This window comes from Gymnogyps californianus, chromosome 14 (genome assembly GCF_018139145.2).
Source record: "Gymnogyps californianus isolate 813 chromosome 14, ASM1813914v2, whole genome shotgun sequence".
Classification (NCBI taxonomy): domain Eukaryota; kingdom Metazoa; phylum Chordata; class Aves; order Accipitriformes; family Cathartidae; genus Gymnogyps; species Gymnogyps californianus.
In genome coordinates, this window is record NC_059484.1 from 2,942,745 (window position 1) to 2,964,421 (window position 21,677).

Consider the following 21,677-nt stretch of genomic DNA (forward strand, 5'->3'; position numbering starts at 1 on the left):
CTTCACCACTGCCCCACTGTAAATAAGAAAGGGAAACATCTGAAGGGAGGGGAGAAAAAAAAAAAAGAAAAAAAAATAAAGCAATCGGGGAATGTTGGGCAAGAAGGGAAAAAAACCAGAGCCACAACACAGCAGCTGGACGGCAAAGGCTTCTCCGGCTCAGGCCAGTCCCTGGGACCCATATGACTGTACAGCTGCCATGGTGAATGATCATCCCCTACGCTGAGGTCAGCTCTGCCCCCGGGCTAAGTAAGTGAAAATAAATGGTTTAGAAGATAAAAGGTCTTTTAAAAAAATTATTTGTCTTGTTGTCATGTCAAAACTGTAATGGGAAGAGACTGGAGGCAGCGATACGTTGTTTAAATAGGAAACAGCCATCCTGATGGTTCAGTGGAATAAATTACAAAGCAAATCACAGTTCATGCGGGGTATCGGGCTGAGCTGCAGCGGGACAGACAGGCCCTCTGCACATACCTGGTGGTCCTGGGAAGAAAAGCAGGTTTCTGAATGTCCAGCCTGTGGAAATCCAGCTATCTTTAACTAACCCCAATTGCTCCTTGGGCTACATCTCCCGTCTTTCTTGCAGGTTAATTCTGTGCCTTGCAGCCACAATGAGTTGAGTTTTTATTTCCTGACCTTCCCAGGAGGGGGATCAAAATTGATTTTAACTATTCTAGGAAGGGAAAGGGTTAATCAGGTTTCCCAAGGCAGCTTGCTGTTAAGGTGCCAGAAATACTGAGGAGAAAGAATGACTTGCTAAAGATGGGACAATGGCACTGGTATTTTGCATTTGTTTCCAGGCTTTGAGATAGAACAAATGGGAGTCATTAGTGAAATGAGTTTAGGGAGTTCTAAATTAGCTGTCAGGCTGCCAAACCCGAAGAAGTGCTATGTCAGCTCATTAATTCTGGAGAGCACAGGATTACCCAAACCTAGGAAGGAATCCTGCAAAATTTAGAGTCAATTAAAGGAGGCTATTTTGCTATAATAATATTTTCCACACATATTACACCTCCTCATGGAACAGAGCCCACTTCTACCACAAATGAAATCTCTGGCGGGATGGAGTGTGGCTGATGTCTAGACAGCTGTAATGTGCTCTCCATGGGCTTGTCCACTGGCATCTCTGGGAAGCTCCAGCTAGAACAGAAGGCAGGGACTGCATGCTGCGGAGCACATCACCCAGGCTGGGGTGACCCTAGGAAGGAGGCACCCGTCTCCCCGAGCTCCTTGCTTTCCCTGTACCGCCCAAAAAAGCACATCTGTACGGGACGTGATGTTCTGTACCAGGAACGCCCATGACACGTGGAGGTAACGCCTGGCATCATGCATGCACACCACCTCTTGAATTTGCTCACCTCTTGAATTTGCTTCCCTCCTTGGTCTGCCTGACCCCAGATTCGTCGACACCCTGCTAGCAAACCCATGCTTTGTTAACCTCCCCAACTCTTCTGTCTCAGGAACATCTCTTGAGTCCTGAGCTAAAACCCACTGAACTCTGGGGGAGTCTTCGAGAGGACTTCACTGGCTCAGGGTCCACCCCCCTGGGTGGCTGAAAACGCTGGCAGCGACGGGATGCTGCGAAGGAGAGATGTCATACCTGTGCGCTGCCCCTTGCGTGGGGTGTCCTCAAACAAAGCCTCCCGTGCTGTAGACGAGAAGGTTTATAAACAAGAAGGTTTATAAAATAGATAGTTTATAACCTTCTAGGGGACACAAGAGGTTTTTTTAAACTGTGATAGACTAGGTCAATGGACAAAATACCACTGGATAGCGACCTGGAACACACTGACTCATAATCTACCTACCTACACCACATCCCAGCCTTCAGGACACCCAAGCACTCGCCACAAATAAAAGTTACCTCCACAGAGAGGGCAAGCCCAAAGACCTCTCACACCCCCCTCGCCTCTCTCCTGATGGCTATCACTTCGCATCGCCCCGCAGGACAGCAGTAGCCGGGTACAAATTAAAACAAAAATCACATAGCTGTGAAATACAAATGAGGCAAAAAATGCCTTCACCCAACCAAGAGAGCTCTGTCTCCCCAACTGCGCCGGATACAAAGATCGTGAACAAACAGGATAGAATGTCTTCTGCCTTTTGTGAAATGAAAATAAATGAAAGGATCTAAGGTTTCAGGTCACTGATCCCTCTCTTCCCTATCTGTACCATTTATCGGAGGTAGAATATAAAGGTTCCAGGTCCTTTTCTTTTTTTTGTCAGCACTTTAATGGTTGTTTTTTCTCCTTCCCCCTTTCATTTTCTGAATGAAAGGACCACTTAGGAACCTGTAAAGTAATAATAAGCTTATAACAGGAATATTGTTTTTCTGGGCCAGTGCAAACTCCTTCTGAATAGGTTGAAGAGATTAAAGTAAAAATGCAATCTGTAAATAGATCAGTCTTTTAATTAGTTTATAGTCTGTTAAGAGATAATATTTTGCTCACATAGATCGTCTGTTATCTAAAGATCTCAGAGCACTTTAGGAACATCAATTAAGCCTTAAAAAAAACCAACCTTGGGAGATAGGTAAGTGTATTTAGATTAATTAGTGTTGCTGTGAGCAGCAGGCATTATTATTAGATTTAATTTAGTCCAATAATTGACTTATCTGTTAATGGATTCTAATTCATCTGAGAAGGGATCAAATCCATCTGATTAAAAGGATTACATCGACTCAATTAATTCTATTAACTGACTTAATTTGCCATTTAATAATTCGACACATGGGGCCAGATCTTAGCCCCGAAGAACGCATAAACCAAAAATTACATACCGGAATTATTATGCCAGCAAAACTATGCATTGCAGAGCATGCATTTTTCCTTGCACATGGCATTTGCAGACCCGGATAAAACGTTCAAGGGGGCTTCCTCCGGCCCGATTCCCCCAGCCCTGCGGTATCTTCTCTCCCTGAACCAGGGCTGGCTGGTCATTTTGCTGTACTCATGGTGGCTGCCTGGAAACGAGCAATTCACTGCCTGAGATCTGCCACCTCCCCTCTTTTCTGGGCATTCTCTTCAACCAAGAGGTGAGAAGTTTTACAGAAGTCAATAAAACCTTGCAATAAAACTAACCTCCCTTCAAAGGCAGGGCAACCCTCCCACGCCAGCCATTTGGAAGCTGTATATGTGCAAAAAAAAAAAAGGGGGGGGTAGGGGAAAAGAAAAAAAGCATCTCTTCACTTGGACACTGTTCTTTAACCAGTTGTGAATGTATGGGAGGAGAGGGGAAAGAGGTGCTAAAATGTTATTAGCTCCCCCATCCTTAAAACTGGCTAGTGCTAATTGCTGCTGATGAGCACTATGGACCTTAGCCACAGCCACACGGTTGGACGGAGCTTCCCACATGAAGACATTAAGAGTCCGCGTTGCCCTTGCCTAATGTTACCTTCTCTTAATGGGACTGAGTTGTTGGGAGAATTCAGGGCTGGAGCCAGCTCATGGGCACCTTTTCCCACATCTCTTGCCTTTTCTCAGACATTGGCTCTGGCTTGTCCTCCCAAAGCCTTCCCCGGGCTGTAATCCTTAGGACATCAGTCCACACCACTTCCACCGTCATCTCCCCTGTCAGTGGGGACAGGGTTAAGACAGTGGAGAAGCTGTCGGAGACTGCACCGTCTGCAAGGGCGACGTAGCCAAGAAACGAGCTGGGCACTCCCCAGTGCTACGCCTGGCTCTGACTCACCGTGCCGGCGTAGAGGCAGTAAAAGAGGGAAGAAGAGAAAAAGGGCAGGAGGAAAAACAGCCATCTGCTGCACGAAAGGAAAGGTGTCCTCCTTCAGAGGCTGATCCGACCAGCAAGACGGAGATGTGGATCAAAAGTTTGCAACTGTTGAGATCCCTGGACCTGGTTTAAGCCTCTCTCTGGTCTTGATCAAAGGTTACTCCATAATAATGCCTCGGGGGGAGGGGTTCCCAGCACATAATGAATCCTGTGTCATTGCCTTTGTATCCAGTTTTGGCTGTAACACAGATGGTTCTCACTTCAGTAACTCTGACATCTCTCCCCCCTTCATTATCACAGCTAGGAGCAATGCATGGTCACATCCTGGACCTCCATGTCCCACCTCACTGTCTCCCCGATTATCATGCTCTAAGTGTTCCCGTGCCAAGCAAGATGATGAACAGATTTCCATAACCTTTCAGCACGGCTAGGGATGGGAAGGCTTTGCAGCTTGAGGCGTCAAGGAGTTTTATTAGGAGGCGCGGGGGAGGGAGCAGGTGGGGGTGTCAGCAAATGGCCTCCCCGGCCGGAGCGCTCCGGGTTGTTGGAAGGACACCAGCAAGCAGGAGCGGAGAGGATTTGGTGGCGAGCAGCGACACAGGCACCGGGGAGCTCCCCAGACGGGAAATCTCAGGCTCTGCAATTGTGCAGCATCGCCACCGGTCACGAGCACGCTCCTGCGCGAGGATTTGTTGTTCAGACACGATTGCATATGTATGAAGGGGACAAGATGGGCTTTGACACATAAATTAGCACTTGTCAGCTGCTCACGGGCACACTTCCCTGCTGCACCCCACTGTAAATGCTGCCTTCTTTTATGGAGAGGAAAACTACATCACGTTACCTGACAGTCACTGTGGGCAAGAGCGTTTCCTGGGAAGCCAGCAGCCAGCACGCAGCGACTAGTTTACATATCAAACCTTAAGAGGATGAATGCAATAAAATGACACAATAATTAGCAGCCAAGTGGCACTTTCCACTTCTGTTTTATCTGGAAATTTGGGAATGACAAAGGACAAGGATGATGAGACCTCGGGGCAGGGCTTTCTCTGAGAGACTGGGTGACTCTTAACGCAACAGCCGTGGGGGTTCATTTCACACCAGCCAGGTGCTTTCTAGCAGTGACCTCCCGTGGCACAGCTCACCCCGCTCCTCTGCCCACGTTGGCAGCGGCAGTAGCTGCCCTCTGTGCCAGGCACGGCGTGTACCTCATCTCATCCTGCCTGAAGCTCCCCGAGGGAACAACCGTTCCCAGATTTTGACCTGCCATCCTCATAGCCCACCTCCACCTCACCAGGGCTGCACGTGAAGTCAACCTCACATGAACGTGCATGCTAGCCAATGCATACGCACACCTCTGCAGCAACGCACGAACGCGTGGGGCTGTACATCCATAAAAGAAAAAGGACCAGTTCTCTGAACAGCCCTAAAATCCTTCCAGCAACCAACTTGAGCAAAAGTATCTCTGCCGCAATCATCTCAAAATGTACCAGAATTACAGCGTTTTTTCGTAATTCAGCCTGCTAGCAGCATTTCTAGCATGTTGCTTGTGTGCAAATCACAATGAGAAGAGTTGAACGTGATGCTAGCCCGGGGGAAGTTCAATTATTTGCGTTCCTGCAGGATCCACATGCCTCGAGATTCAACTTAAGCTCTGGGATACTCTCAAAGCTCCAAAGTCTGCTTAATTTCAGCTCAAACCAAATATCCCCCCACCTAGACAGATGAGAGTGCTCCATTGAAGCACTGGATTCACCCAAACTCGAGCCCAGAGTTCACGGGGAAAGAACACCCCCAATCACCAACCTGGGTATCGTTTATGAATTCCAGTAGACACACTGTGAGCTCATCCGTTGGGCAGAAAAAGATTTTTCTCTTCAAGCGCCATCATATACTAATAAATTGGGGCATGACACTGCTGTGGGAACTGCCTGCAGCTGGGAGCCGGGCTGAGAGCCTGCTCCAACACAACAAATCCCATGTTCTTAACCTGGAAAGGTTTTTTTTCCCTTTTATCCCGTTTTTTTTATTGCTCTTCTTATTTTTCTCCCAAGAGGTTCTCAGCCCCACATACAGGATTAAAGCCTTTGACCTGGAGTCTGAGGGATACCAGTAAATATTCTTACCATATTTATCTCCATCTTCTCCTTTGGCACTGATCCTCCTGCCGAGCACTTGGATGTGTTTCCCACTTGTCCTGCTGTAGAGCTGATAGAGCCGAAGCTGCTTCCTGCTCACGTCGTCCCTCGCTCGCGTCTGGTTCTCCACGTGTATCCGAAAATCTACATTCTCCTCGGCAGCAAACATCTGAGAGCGGATGGGGAGGGGGGAGAGAGAACGGAACAGGCCGTGAAACAAAACAAGCATCTTGGACAGAAAGATTGCACACCAACCTGCCAACGGGCACGTGGCGCAAGAGGACTCGGATTTGGCTGCCCTTCCCTTGACAGCTGCAGCCGCGGTATCAGGCACTCAACATGTAATTCTAGCCAGAGCTGGCTCTCGACAGTAAACCAAACCTGTTTTTTTACAATCAAACTGGGGGGGGGGGGGGGGGGGGGTGAGTAAATTGGTCCTGTTTTGATTTAATCCTGGTCAGCCACACTGGCCATAAATTAGGCTCTCCTTTGCATATGCATAGCCCGTACCAGGTTACACGGACACGTATGGGAGAAAGGGGATGGGTAACTCCATTTCAGGTAATTTGTGCTTCACCTTCAGCAGCTGCATTGATTCCCTGGATTAACTACAGGGAAGAAGTCAAGGGGAAAAACTATTTATGCTGACATTAGCAGACTGGACTCTAGCTTTGCACCAGGCATGAAATCTACTATGATAAAAACGTCACTTGTACGTGGGTACTCTTCAGCCTAACTTTTCTGCCAGCTCTGCTTTTCAGTGAAGCCAGCTCATTAGTGACCGTCTATGGATGCATCTCGGTCCGCCTCAACACGGCCACGGCTTGGGGAGAGATCACAAGGACCAGCGAGGGCCAAACCAGCACGTCCAGCCGTGAGGCCGTTACCAGGTCTGATCGCTTGAGCCGCTTCATCTGTTTTTTCTGGCCAGTGGATTAAATTAACCTTAGTTCACTACAGCCTTAAAATATTACCAGAAACTTTCTCTGACACATCTGCCCTTCTCTGGAGGTCTGGTTTCCTATCTTAACTGTTCCCAAGAAACACTGAAACAGGATTCCTGCTTTTGCTTCCAGAGAGTCGTCCCACCTTGCCCAAGGTCAGAGGACCAGACAACCCAGACGTTCTCAAGATACCCTCCCAAAGGGGAGGCCGGGCAGCACGCACCCAAAAGCACTTCACGCCCAAACAATACGCAAGCCCAGAAATCGCTCCACAATCCATCCCTGAGAGCGTTTGCACCACAACATCCACACTGCCCACTTCAAACTCACAGACGGACAATATTTCGGTGGCAGACTCCCTTCACAGGACAATAAATCATTCGGAAACCAAAAGCAAAAGATTATCGAGTGGCACACACATGAAACCACCGCACAACAGGCAATTTTTAATTTGACCAAGACAAAGACCATTCAAAGCCTACTGGTTGTTGGTGAGCTCTAATACTGTATACCACTTGGGTGTAAGACACAAAATCCACCACAAAATAAGAATCACATGGGAATTTAATGATGCCTAGGTTTGGGACTGGCAGAGGAATGACATTTACTCCTAGCAGGGTTACTGCTTCTCTTCCTAACACATTCCCGCTATGGCACACTTGTCCTCCTAGCCTGCAAGCAACAGTGTCCTGATATATTGGTGTGGGGATGGAGCTGGGAATGCAAATGAAAAAGGGTCAATAAATCCTCATTCAGGTCCATTCCAGGCTAAAACACATAAGAGCAAGTGGCCACAACACACAAAACAGCCCCACTTCAGCCTCCTGCATGTGTCGTCTCATACCAGCAAATATTTCGAAGGCAAGAACTCCCTAAAAGTCAAAACCTCAAAAGAACTTTTCAGCGTTTCCAGTTATCGAGTAGACACACAGATCAGCAGCAGGAGGAAAACTTCAGGCAGGCAGCGCTGCTTAGCACCAGACCTTCACTAAGCAACCCAAACAAAAACATTATATTCAGCACAGTGGCAACAGCAATGAGGTTCACAGGGATGTTGTGGGATCGCCTTTGCTGCCCTTATTAAATGCTGGGATTATGCTCTTTGAATCCCAAGTCCTAGGAGAGAAAGCAATTTAACTCTCTTATTTTACTGTCAGAAGGCGGGAGGAGACTGCAGGAGCTGAACGCACAGGCTGAGCAAAAGGCGATTCAGGGCGACGCTGGGTCTAAACAGACGTTCAAGGTGATGACAGAGGTGACAGACAAGAATTACACAATTAATCACAGCAATATTTCCCACTCTCAGAAAACAGCGCAGCAAGAAGCCGTGACGCAAAGCTGAGGACACGAGAGGAGAAGCAGCCATGGCACCTGCCAGGAGGGCACTGCGGGATGCTGACGGAGCTCGTGGCCACCACTGGGCCAGGCTCTGCTCGCTCTCCTCTCCCGAGGCACCACAGCTACGACTGAGCACAGCAAGCAGGACTTGGCTTTTGACACGAATAATATTCATTTCTTTTTTTCTTCCTACATCTCTTCTTGCTTTCTTTTAAAATGATATTGTTGCAAAGGATGCTAAACTGCTAAAAACAGAGATGTTGGAGTAACGTTGACAGTCTACCTCGTACCCACAAAAGCACAGCTATTTGCAGTTAAGATTCTGGCTCCATCATTTTAAGATTTAAAACAGATTTTAAATCAAGATGACGTCGTTACATTGCTTTCACCACATGTTAATGAATTTCACATTTTTCTAGGAAAAAAAAACAGGTGGGATCTGAAGTGGGGGGAAGGGCAGGTTGCTTTGCTTTCTTGGAAACTTCAAACAGAAAAGGCAATCTGTTTTCCAAAACATGTTTTAATTCTCTATTTTAATTGTCTCTCGAGCACTCACACCGCAGAGGCACCAGCCTGTAGCCGCAGTGCCCGGGTGGACTCCGGAGCACCCATGGAGCCATCCCGCACTGTGGTCAGCTCCAAACATGCCATGAATCTGCCTGTCCATGTTTGTCTCAGTTCTCCTGCCCGAGATCAGCTAATTAAGTGTCTCCTCCCTTCGCAAGAAGGGCACGCTGCAGCCCAGAGGGATGACATCTCCTCCTCCCCCAGCCACGGGCCTGGCTGGCATCACCCACAACCCCAACACCTTGTCCAAGCCCAGCGGTAGCCTGACGCAGGGAGCAGCAGGGGACACCGACCCCTGAAATAAAGTCAGCCCAAGCGTGTATCACTCCATCGCTTCTCCAGTAACAGGCCCAGCTCTAACCCAGGGAAAGAAATCCAGGAGGAGGAACATGCTACAGGTTCTCCTTGCAGCTGACCTGTCCCCTAGTCAAGAAGCCGTGGTCCAGAGCAGCAGTGAAACCACCAGGATTTAGCTGCCTGCTTAAAGATAAGCACACACTTAATTACTCTGTTGAAACAGGATGCTCTGCTGGAGTGCGGCCAAGGTGAATTAGCCGTGCCAGCCTGGGCTGCATCTGGCCCACAGCAGAGGGTACCAATACTCTAAAATAAAATTTCATGCAGTGTCGATTTCATGAGATAAAACCTATTTGATCACTGCTGAAATCCATTCTCACAGTATTCCTGCCCTAAAGAGTATACTCCCTCAAGCAGCTAACTTCACTTGAGATAAGAAAGTCCATTTATATATACCATAAGAGAGACTCTCTTTCATAAATCTCAAAAAAATTAGTAACGTATGCCTCCTTCAGTAACTGATCGCCAACACTCACTCAAGAAGGTCACCTAAAACCAAGTCCATCCACCCCCAAATACATTTCCGTAACAATCACAACCACACAAAAACAAATGCAGAAATGTCTTTAAGTCTCAGCCCCACTTGAAAACTTAAGGGCTTTCACGTCTGTTCACCAAAGCAAAAGGAAATATTTTTTCCTTTTTTTTTTTTACTATTAATATGTTATTACTGCATATAAAAACCATCATACACAAAATGACCGTCTTTTTTTTTTTTTTTTTTTTTTTTGGCCTTTCAATCCGATCATCCATATATCTATGCTGTAGGTAGCAAAAGCTACAGACTCTGGATCCAGAGTTCAGCACAATAGGTCCCTGAAATGAATGGCTGCTTGCACCTTCTAGCTCCCGACCAGCAACGTGCCCTGTGGGACACTCTCCAGGGACAGGAAAAGGATTTCCTGCATTACTTTATCTCCTCCATCGTTTTGGTGGGATTTGGGGTTGTATTGTGGTCTATTTTGCAAATCTATCCAACTGGTATGGACAGCTGTCTATGCAGGACAACTTCAGCATCTCAGGACAGTGGGTTTCATATAACTCCATCTCATTCTTTGCCGACAGTTTATAGTCTGCAAAATCCCAGTCGTTAAAACAGAGCATCAAATTTGGTTTCATTTTTACACTTCCTCTCTTTTTCTTTTCAATCAGTTCCTCCATTTATTATTTATCACTACATCTTTCAGTGATAACATACAGCTACAAAGACATCCTAAAAATACAGTTGGCAATACAGGGCTTATGCAAGGGAATAAACAGCATTCCTTTTAAAAACAACCATCACATCAAGCAACTGATGCATCAGAAATGCCTGACTCCTGACAAGCAGCAGCTCTCCCTCCTCGCTGTTGTACTTGCCCAATCATTCAAGGTAGGTGCATTTAGTCCTACCTCCTTTCCAAACAGCCACAGAAACCAGAAACGACATCTGTCTTCAGACAGCCCACACTGGGAGCTTTTCAAGTGCTTTTTTGCCGAATGATTCTCAAACAATGAGTGGATTTCATTTTAAATGGCTTTACAATGATCCTTCAGCTTAAAGAATGACTCTCCTATTTGTTAAATGCCAGGTGGAGGGTGAGGGAAAGACCATTTTGCTGATGCAGCCTAAGGTTTCACCATTAAGTAATCCAAGAAATGCCCAAGAACGGCAAAAGCCTCTGACAGCAGCACTGTGATGTTAGTCCTACACAAGCTCGTGCCACATCTCTGCAAACACCGATGCCTTGTTGTCAACGGAACGCAATCACAGCCCCGCCAAGGTCAGCGAAACCCTTGCGGTGCCAAGCCGTGTTTATGGGATTTGGCTTTCCATCCAACCAACCTCTACGCACTTTGAATTTTCTATTTTGAGCTTTCCAGTAAAAGGGGATGTTAATCTGTTATTGTTCATGTCATAAAGCGTTACAGCACGAGATGTCCAAGGCCCGCAGCATGGCCAACTTAGCTGGGAGCTGGACTTCAGAATTTCCTGATTTTTTGCTTTTTATCCTACGGAGCCTCCAAGCCTCATCAGAGAGCAAACCATATGTCATTCCCCAAACTGAACTAGGAATACAAAATCCCTCTCGCTAAGGGCTGTACCGATTGCAAAAGATAAACAAATCAAGCTATTCAAAGTCCTTTCAAACCCCATCTGATAAGCAGGAAATACTTATTACCTTTCAGCCATCAGAACAACTTAATATTAATGATTTTCTCCATGACCTTCTAAACACATGAAAGTTAACTCGATAAGGTCAACAAGAGGATATCCAAGACAGATCTCTTCTCAAGTCCGCAAAGGCAAGTAACAAACCACTTTGCTTCCATGACTTTGGCAAAATTCCTCTATGCCAATTACAGCAGGATTTGCTAGCTCACCATGACAGCCGTCCTCGACATACAGTGAAACACAATGCACTCCTTATTTGCTGCTTTGTCCTCCTCTTAACGGCAAAGTCAATCCATCGCCAGGATATTGTTACCTTCAGGTTACAGACCCTAGTTCGAAGCCAGACAGAAGTGGACGTGCACTGCTTTGACGTATTCACTTCTTTGGGCTTAGAAGCACATTTGGAAATTCATCTAACACAAAGTGGCTCCGTATTCAGATGCGGAGCAGAAACTCAGAGCGAAGGGGGAGGGCACTTCACAGGGAATCTCCGTGCATCCAACGGGAGAGAGGCTATGGCATGACAGTGCCAGAATTGCACAAATGTAACCACACCTTTCAAAATAACAGAACTTAGACCTTTGTTTTGGTGTTTGTTTCTTCCTGCTATCCACAGAAAAATATTTTTTCCTTGAAAAATAAATATCCAAAAAGCTAAGTTGCACTTTCAGTCTTGGGAAATGTCACCTTGGATGATGACTGTGTACCCTCCAGGATGCACTGGGAGAAAAGGCAAGACGGTGCACCATGGAAGAGGTTGTTCAAAACGATGCAGACACGAGACTCCACAAAAGACTCCTCCAACGGTGTTTACAAAGTATTTCACTTGAAACGCTTTCTGTTTTTTTTTTTTTTGGGTGGGAAAAAAATATTTCATCGGACAAGCATGAATGTCCTATTTAAAACCCAGATGCCAAAAGATCTCGCTCCAAAAGAGCTGTACGACTCTATAGCTCGTTCACAAATCCAAGTCATGAACCATCTTTTGTCTTTGCTTCCTTAGAAGGCTGTTTCAGAAACACTTGCCTAATATTCTCTGCCTTAGTTTTCTACCTTGTATATTTATACCCAGTTTACATCTGTTTATTCTTGTACCAACACTGTCCTCCAGCTTGAATAATACTTTTCCCCCTTGTGCTTCTCCTTGCGATGTGTTCAGGCTGTTCCCTTTCTCCGCTCTCTTCCCAACCTCCATTTCACCACACTGGGAAAGGAAGAAAGCCAAGCAGCAGACCACCTCCACCTCCCCTTCTGTGCCTGCCCTCGTTGCAGAGGAGCTCCTGCCTGCACCGAGGATGGGTGCCGAGCTCTCCCTCGGCATGGGCCCATGCAGGAGACTTCGGCCCATCATGGGGAGAAACCCAGAGCTCTCCCCGCTCCTGCACAGATATGCTCTGAAATTGAGCCCCTCATTTCTTTGACTTGAGCGCTTTCAAGTTGCTGCAGTACGTGAAATTCAAGGATGTTTGCTCTTTGTTTAATGCACTCTAAGTGAAGTGCATGTAGGGATGGAGCTGGAAAGGAGAAGGAAACGGGGTGATGAGGGGGTCGAGCCTGCCTGTCCCTTTGGATTTCAGAAATGTTAAACAAGATGCAGAGAGAAGACATTTCCAGGGCTTGGAAGAGGGGACATACAGCTCAGCGAGGTGACGCATACTTGGATCCAAAAGCTGCTCTGCAAGCGGAGCCTCTTTTTCTCCAGAGAGCTGCCTGCCGCATTCAGAGAGGCCATACATTAAATCTCCTTGGGCAGCGTCAGACCTTCGTTCTCTCTGAAACACGCAGCCTCTGAGAAACACAGCTATCGCTTAGCCAAACTCCTCAGCACCTCCCCGAGATCCCACCAGCTTTCCAAGCCATGTACCACTGCTATCCAGCTCCCCTAAAGCAACGTGCCCATCAACCCTCGGATGGCAGAGAACAGTGTTACTGAGCCTGGTATGAAACCACGAGGAAGGCGGGAGGGAGTGCCAAAAAACTGGAACCTGAGAGATTTGAGGAAACGAATGTTTTATGGCCCATCAGTCAGTATTTGGCCATTTTCTAGAGAAAGATGATGCCGCCTTCGAGAAAACCAAATTTCTCCTTTTGATGATGGAGTGAGCCTTAGCCAGAACTGTGAAAACGCACCATTTGTGAGATGGTGACATTTTAAACTTGTTCCACCCTGGGAAATGATTCAGTCTGGGGAAGAGCAGGGTTTCAGCCTTGATTAATGACTTTTAAAACCCCAGCCGTACTCGCGTGCAACCAGAGGAAGGGAAGGCGCCTCCAGCCAGCGCTGCCTGCCGCTGCAAAGCCCAGCACGAGAGTGTTGCTGAAGTGCTGCAACGCAGCTCTCTTAAACAGGCTCCAACACCCCTGTCCTTCACATCTCCACCTGCATCTGCCCGTTCTCACCAATTCAGAACCAGGCCACTGGCTGCAGCCCCTAAGTCACATTATTAATATAATTACCATGAGCAACAGCAGCTCAGCAGCCTGCAAGAGGGAGCCCGCCCCTCCAGCGTCCACCTTCCCCCCCCCCAGGAGCCTGCGTCGTGCCGTGGTGCAGCAGCACCGAAGGGGCCAAGACCGAGCCACCTCCCAGCACCAAAAGGCACCTCCTTCCCAGTGGGACCAGTTCCTGCTACCTATGCTAACCAAAGCAAACCAACCCCATGCATCTCATCTGCAGGGGTATCTGCAGGATGCCACCTCTCGCCACGAGCTCTTGACAGTTTTGATTCTCCAGAAATACAATTCAGACCTTTATTCTTTTTCTTATTTTTCTCCAGTTGTGATATATCTTTTTCTAAAAATCAGGGTTGGTATTTTACCGCAGCTATCAATCAGGCAACGAGCAAGCAGGGCTTTTTCTTTCTTCCTTTCTTTCTTTGTCTTTCTTTCTTTTTAATGCTTGTTATATCTCTGCTACATACTTCCTCTCCACACAGAAATATCCCTTCAAAGCTTGATATTATTGAGCAGCTTTCAACCATGCCCAGCAGAGCCATGTATTCTCTGCATTTGTCTGGCCTTTGTTTCTAGGAATGAAATACCAATGGCTGAACAGTGTGACTTCATTTCACTCCTTCATTCCAATACTTGTTCTATTTCTATCCCACTGGGTCAAACTCACCTATTGTGAGACCTCACCGATTTCAATTACATCAGGGATTAATTTGTTCCATTGCGTTGAAGCTGTTAATACAATCCTTGCTGGCTCTAGATTAGAAAAGGCACGGTGGAGACCTCCCTCGCAGGCAGTGTGTTTAACAGCGGTCTTGATCTTCATTTTTGTTCAGCGGTGGGTTGGTTTTTTTTTTCTTCCCTTTGTGCCCCTTTGCCCCTCTTTTCACAATCTTCCCCTTCCTTTCTAAATTGCCCTTATCAGAACTGGGTGGTCCTTCTGACTTCCACTGCGACTGGCAAAACGTTGCCTTCCAAAGCCGCTGCCCAGGGCTTGCGAGGGAGGTCGGCGCTGGAAAGAAGGTCCGACCCGAAGCCACCCAACGCCATGCAAATGTGACCACTCCAGCTTTGGCACCTCATCTCCCCCAGGATGATTTCGAAGGGTCGTTGCAGGTCCCCACGCACCCAAAGGGATCTGCAGGTGCTCGGTTCTGCAGCTCCGACCGTTGGCCGACCGTCAGTCGACCGAGGTCTCAAAACTGAGATCCTCCATGTTGCAGATGGACATGCTGAAATGCACATTTGTCAAGTAACTCTGGTTGTCCTTTCTGGGGTTCCCAAACTGGGACACAAGATCACGACAGAGCTTTAAAATGTCCAGCCCTGTGGTCTCGTAGGACATCTGTGATACCAGTTGAAGGCGATCTCAGCAATCCTGACTCAAAGTTGTCATTTATCCACATGATGTTGTCTCAGGAGGAGACACTGATGCAGGGAGACTTAGGGCCCACACGGGTTCAAAGCAGTTGAGCGTTGCTCGAGTGCTACAACTCTGTCCCACAAAATCCCCTGCTTTTCCATTTTAAAAAAAATCCAACCACATCTTAGTGAAACTATATTTTTAGGAAATAGTGTGATGATTCCAGAATAATAAGAATGGGAGTTTACAAAAGATAATTAGGGGAAAAAAGAGAGGATATTAAAATAAAACCAAACAAACAGCTGAACAAACAGATTCCTCCCTTGCTTACTGAAATACATTAAATTTCCATGGTGGTTTCATGAGGTCACCTCAGGCTTCCATGGGGCATCTCTGTGCAGCCTGGGCTGCAGGAAGTTGCAAGGGTTAATGCCATAGCTGTCACACTCACCAGCCAGAAGTTGGATAGGCTGGGTATCAGGGCTCCCAATTTGTTCCCATGTTCAGCACACAGCTTTCCAAAATGTACAATGTTCCCATTTACTACTGCACTATTTTTTTTTTTTTTTACTGGAAGAAACATAGGAACAAGCTGGACTAGTATCACCCAACTGTTTATTTAGCTCTGCCACTCACCTTAGACTTTGGCGGAGCCATCCAGGGACAGGGTGAAGCCCCCACATCCCCTCCAGGCACTGCCCCACCTGCCATCTCCCACTCCAGCCACCCGCTCAGGTCTCATCCCCTTTGGTGCCAAATATTGCCGGAACAGCACTGCCTTGTAACTACACGGTCTGGACCTGCACAGCGTACGATCACGGCAACCCAAACCTTGGTGCCAACAGAAACCCTCGCACTTCCCCAGGACCGAGAGACCTCACTGCACGTACATTGCTCTGGACACGTCCTACCATGCAGATCAAACCCACCCTGAGATACACAACCCACGGAGACAAGACCGGATCAGCTCTGGAGGATGTGTTACACTACAACAGCCTTCACAACAGTCCTGATCTGCAAAAAATCACTGCTTCCACAAGCCTAAGCCTTCCAAAATATTCCCCTTTACGGCTGAAATCTCCTACTGTGGTTTCTCCCCAGATGGTTTTGCTGGGGAAGAGCTACGCTCCCATTGTTGCCACTTCACCACAGTTATTTCTGACACCGTCAAGTTCAATGAGGGCAAAACAAAACCCAAAACAATTCCCCCCCTTCCCACCGTGCCTCCCAAGGGGTGCACTCTCTGCTCAGGGGGGAAGTTTCAATATTCATTAATTCCCCACATGCTCTGCTGACTGCTGGCAACGTCCTTCAGGCTTCGCATGGGCCACGCATGACCCAGGATCCCTGCAGAGCTCTATGCTGCTGCCACCACTCCTCGCTGCTAGCACCAGGATGTAAATATTTTTCAGAAGTGGTTTCATGCCTGTGTCCGTCCTTGTGGCATGGGTATCACTGCAAAGAAAACTGCAACAAGGCTTTGCAGAACAGCCCCAACCAACCTCTGTGGGATCACAGATCCACAAAGTCAGCAGGTGGATTCGGGGAGCTTGGCATGCTACAACTGCCTTCACTACCTTAACAACAAAAAAAGTTTATTTTCTTTACGGAGAAAATACTCCTGCTGAAATAAACTGCCCTGATATGCAGGAATTAAAACCATTCAGCAATTCCAACTGTTGCAAGTAGTTGTCTATTAGTGTTTTTGAGCAGTTGAAACAGGCATTCAAGAAACAAAACCTCGAGACGAAACCGTAAAGTCTCTCCAGCCCAAAACACACTAAGAACAAACCCGGTCCCCGACACGGCAGCAGCGCAGTAACCCGTGCCTGAGCACGTATCGCCCGCACGGTGAGCCGGGGAGGAGGTCCCTTTTGAAGCACACCCAGCCGCAGCAGCCAACTCGCTCCCAAACAACTTAAAAGCCTTTGCACAAAGCTCTGCCAAGGTGAGAAACACGGGTGAGGGGGCTGCCCCTCCCCTATCCCCGCTTGTCGCCAGGGTGCTGCCGGTCGAGCACATGGTTTGTCCCCATCGCCCTCTGCTCCTCGCCCCGTTTCTCACGCAGCAGTGGAGGAGCCCAGCTTGGCCATGCCAGTTGGGTTGCAGCGGAGACCAGGGCAGTCCTCCCAGGGGGGTGTTGCTGGGACAAAAGCTGCAGGCACCCCACTAAAAATACTTACCAGCAATTCGTTCATCTCTTCAAATGAGACCTGAGCCCATTACTGAAAAACCTGCCTGGTTCAAAGCACTCCTGACCTTTTCTCTCCTTCCCTCCATCAGCAGCAACTTCTTCCCGGGGCAGATGCTCCAGCAGCAAACCCGTTTGGCCACGGCAGTAGGGCAGAGCAGAAACCCCAAGCCCAGTCCCCTGAAACCAGTCAGGGGTTTTACAAGCCCTGGAAAAAGACGAAATCATTCACCCCTAGGACTTGCAACACCGGTTTAAAGCACGGGCCCATCAGGTCCAAGGTGACATCTCTGGCTCTTCTGCTCAATACCAGCCCAGCCGGGACCTCCACGAAAACAGGAGCAAAAGCACAAGACACGGGAAACCCAAGCGATACTCAGGAAAACACTCCCGTCAGAAGGAGACAGAAGATCATCAGAGACCAATCTCCCCATAAAAGAAATAAACATTTGCAGTGGCAGCACCGCAGCAGTGAGCCGATGTTTACTCTGGTAGCTCCTTTCATCCCGGTCCCCTGACATCGTCCAAGGAACACACAGATCCCTGCTCCCATTGCAGAAAAGCAACTCCCTCTAGGGTAAAACATGGCAACTGCCGAGCAGCGCACGCAAGTTCAGGGCAGGATTTCCAAAACATCTTTTTCCATTGCATTTGCAAAAAAAAAAGAGAGACGTGGCTAACAACTATCTCCCTGAACAGTAGCTCCCAAGCACTGATCTCCAGAAGCACACAGCTGATTCAGCAGAGATGTCTGGAGACCCTAACGAATTATCCTGTGCCACTTTTCCTCTATCGAGTTTCCTCTCCGAAAACCTTTTACTAAGCTCCAACTGGTCCCACTCCTGCTTATTCTGGCAAGGTAACACCTAGTGACCCTACACGGGAATGGTGCCAAGGAGAAAGGGACCTCCTCAGGTGTCACTGCTCACTCATCCCATGATTTGGCAGCCTCTACACAGTGCTAGGATATAAGAAAATGGTTGTGACCAAGGACAGGGAGGTTAATCCATCTAACAATAACTGGAGGCCAATCGGAGGATTTACTGAAATTGCAGGAGTCATTCCGCTGGGAATGTTTGCGCTGCTGATACCTCACTTCTGCCTTGCGTTCATTCCCACTAGCCTGCCTCCAGTTTTTTCATGCCTGCTTTTAGGACTGGCTGATATTAGCTGTTTGAGACCCAAAATCCCTCCCATAGCTTGCATCCTCCCCTCCTACATTTAAAGTTTGTCTTCTCCATCATTCAGCTGAGCATCTTCTTTACTCCCACCGTCTCCAACGGCACCGCTCTGAAGGGAGACGTTTGCAGGTTCACGGCAAGTATCACGTCCATCTTATGGAAACTACCATAACATCACTGGAAACTGGTAAATACACAGCAGCCTCAATGGTTACACGTCTTCTGAATTCCAGCCTCCTAATATTAGTTATTGAGGGGGAAAAGTCCTGTCTCTCTAGGCTGATCTCTCTTTCAGTGCCTAATTACAACACCCGATGGGGATGCCCAGCTTGGGGGACAGCCTCTCTGGGCTCTTCATCCTGACCCAGTGAAGTTAAGCCTGTGACAGCAGGGCTGGTGTTGCTGAACGCGGCTGATGCATGGCAGCATTCTAAGGGGTCACTGTGGACCTGCCCTTCCCCAACTGCCAGGCTGATCTGAAGCTTTTAGCATCAAAAGAAAGGAAAAGGAGTTGTATGTGAAGATCTCTGCAAGCTTCAAGCTATGATTCACAGAGACAGTGACTTCTCCTCAGGTCTAAAAACCCAATAAAATACCAGCCACCACTGGGCATTTCCTTTTCTCCTTCCAGTTCCCACTCATCAGTGATGCTGGCAATATGTAATGACATATTCTCTGTCCTTGGACTTCACCCACCATATCCAAATAGTCTATCAGACGAGCCCCGACTTGGGATACTGTTGGAAGAGCCAGGGGCACAACCCTTGCTTTTTAAAAAGCTGTATCCAAAACCAAAATTCAGAGAAAGGGGACAGAGGGGACGTAAGATTCATCTGCCCTGTTCATGCAGGGGCCCAGAGATGCCCACCGCTGCTGTGCCACAAGGAAGGCTTAGGTTTGGAAAGGACGTTGGAGGCTCCTGAAGAGGAGAGAGCCGGGAACTGGGACAACAGCACAGCACAATCCAGCAGGAGACCTGCTCCCAGGAACAAGCCACTGGAGCTCTCTAAACCCACTGGGACTTGTTAAAGGCAGGGTCCCGGGGTAATAGTCTTGAGGAAGAGCAGTAAGGGTGAAAAGTGGAGTACGCCAGCAAATTATCTAAACATAAATGGCAATTTGTGAAATCACAGCCATGGAGATGAGCACTCCCTTGTCCTTCAGAGGGACAGCTTTTCCCCATTTCAGTTGCACACTTTGCCAACACATTGCTGATGAGTTTCCTTTTCCTCTCCCCAAGTTACCATGACCAAACACCTGCAGCATTAGAGTTGTTCCTGCATAGTTCTCTTCACATGTACATGAGAAAAAAAAAAAAAAAAAAATCTTTATTTACAAAAGTCTTGCAAGCTATTTCTGGAATAGGGCTTTCCAGAGATGATTTTGATCGGTAATTCACTTATTTAAACCATAAGATGCAAAATTTCCTTTGTCTCTGCAAGGAAGTTATTTTCTTTTGATCTTGCTTTATGCTTTGCTTGTCTTGCAAAACATATTTCATGAACTGTAAGGCAGGATGGAGCTCTCTGGATGTCCTCTGAACCCCAAATACATCACCACGGGAGCCCTGCTGACGTAGCAGGTGGACAGAACCAATTTCCATTTCAGAATGTGCTACTTACTTTAAATAAATCTCTTCAAATCAACTTACCTGCAAAGACCTACTTTTATTTAGCAAAACTCAATTAAAGTCATCATTAACAACAGTCTTTTCTGTTTCCTATCATTTCTCCAGGGCGGCCCTACCTGAAACCACGGTCTGAGATGCCGTGCAGTGACACGCTGCAGAGCTTCCAGGAGCGATCAGCTAAGCACGATTTCACACCGAAAATATCCCCAATATAAGACTGAGATGTTCAAAAATGGCTTAGAAGTTCACGTTCAGTGAACAAAACGTATGGCCAGCTCCAAAAGCTTCAAGGGAAAACAGAAGAGATGGAAATCACCTCTGTTTCAGTGTCGGCACCCAAGATGCTCCTCATCAAGGCCGGCGCTCTCGCAAGCCCGCAGAGAAGCTGCCAACCCTTTCCCCGCATGCCCTGCCAAAGGTGGTCAGCAAACCGAGGACTGAGAGGGAGGTAAGCTCCAAAGCTGGGCATCCCCCAGACCCAGCCCAAAGGCATGTTTGAAACGATGTATTCCTGCACCTCCCAATTCACTAATGCCCTCCCCAAAACGATGCTCCTGTACCATCACCGCTGCTTTCAGCCTGCTGCGTGCTGCCATGCGCGGTGGCTGAGTCCCTTCGGCTACACGTGGTGATGTGCTGCAAGACCTGCCGGCACCGTCCCGGAGATGAGAAAAATGGCTTTGGAGCATTAACTTAGTGCTGCCAGTCACGCCAGCTCGGTACCTGCTAACAAAAGGGTCGAGCATCTATTTGGCGCTCCCGGTTTCCCTTTATAAAAACCCTGCTGCCACAGTGTCCCCTTACCGAGGAAGCCGGAGGGTACTTTATCACTGCCTGCTCCTGCTTGCGGACACAAGTGGCTGATCAATTCTGCTTAAACAAGTTACTCCCGACGCAAACCCCAGCCTGCTGTCTTGGGCTAACGGGCTCTGCGAGCATTTTCACTCTGACTTACCAACTCTGCTCCAGGCTGCTCCATGGAGCGCCCACAAAATCCATCAGCCATTAAGAGGGAGCAATAAAAAGATATCCCAGCTGGTCTGGTCTGTAAAGGCTCTTCCTCCACCACAGCCAGCCATCACCCCATACCTGCCAACAGCCACGGAACTTTTCCTTCCCCAAAAGTTCTTTGAAATACATTCTCAAGCCCTATTATCTCTCCTGTTTATACCACGCTCCCTCTATTATCGAGAAATCTCCAAGTAATTTATAAGCCCACAAGCTCCTGCGCTAACAGGGCAATAAATCACATTTATATACCCCGTCGCCTACTGTTCGGAGGGCCGCGGTGCCGAGCCTGCCGTCCGGGCGGCCGCAGGGCCGGGCGAAGCGAGGCGGCAGGGAGCAGCCGCTGCCTTCCCCAAACCCTCCACCCTCCGCAGCACACGGTTTGTTCCGAGAAGGCAGTTTTGTTCCGCATCGGCCGGATGTTTATTTTTTAAGTATCCGGAGAGGATTCCAGCCTGTGTCCTACCTCGCTGTGTTTTCCCCATCCGACACCAATACAAGCACACAAAAGAGGGTTTTCTTTTTACAAAACCAAACCAAAGGAGGAGGATGGTTTTGGCTATTTTCCTCGAGGAAAGAGGTTGCCCATCTAATAATCCCTAAATGGGCAGTGGGTTGTTGGGCT

At 48.0% G+C, this 21,677-nt stretch overlaps 1 protein-coding gene across 1 annotated transcript in view; it reads right to left on the reverse strand.

Annotated features, from left to right (window-relative positions):
* The window catches only part of FGF18 (fibroblast growth factor 18), a 73,169-nt gene that overhangs the window by 38,737 nt on the left and 12,755 nt on the right, over positions 1-21,677 (reverse strand). The window contains exon 2 of the mRNA XM_050905435.1: positions 5,856-6,036. Coding sequence (XP_050761392.1) covers positions 5,856-6,036 — 181 coding nt within the window. The remainder of the gene's footprint in view (positions 1-5,855; positions 6,037-21,677) is intronic.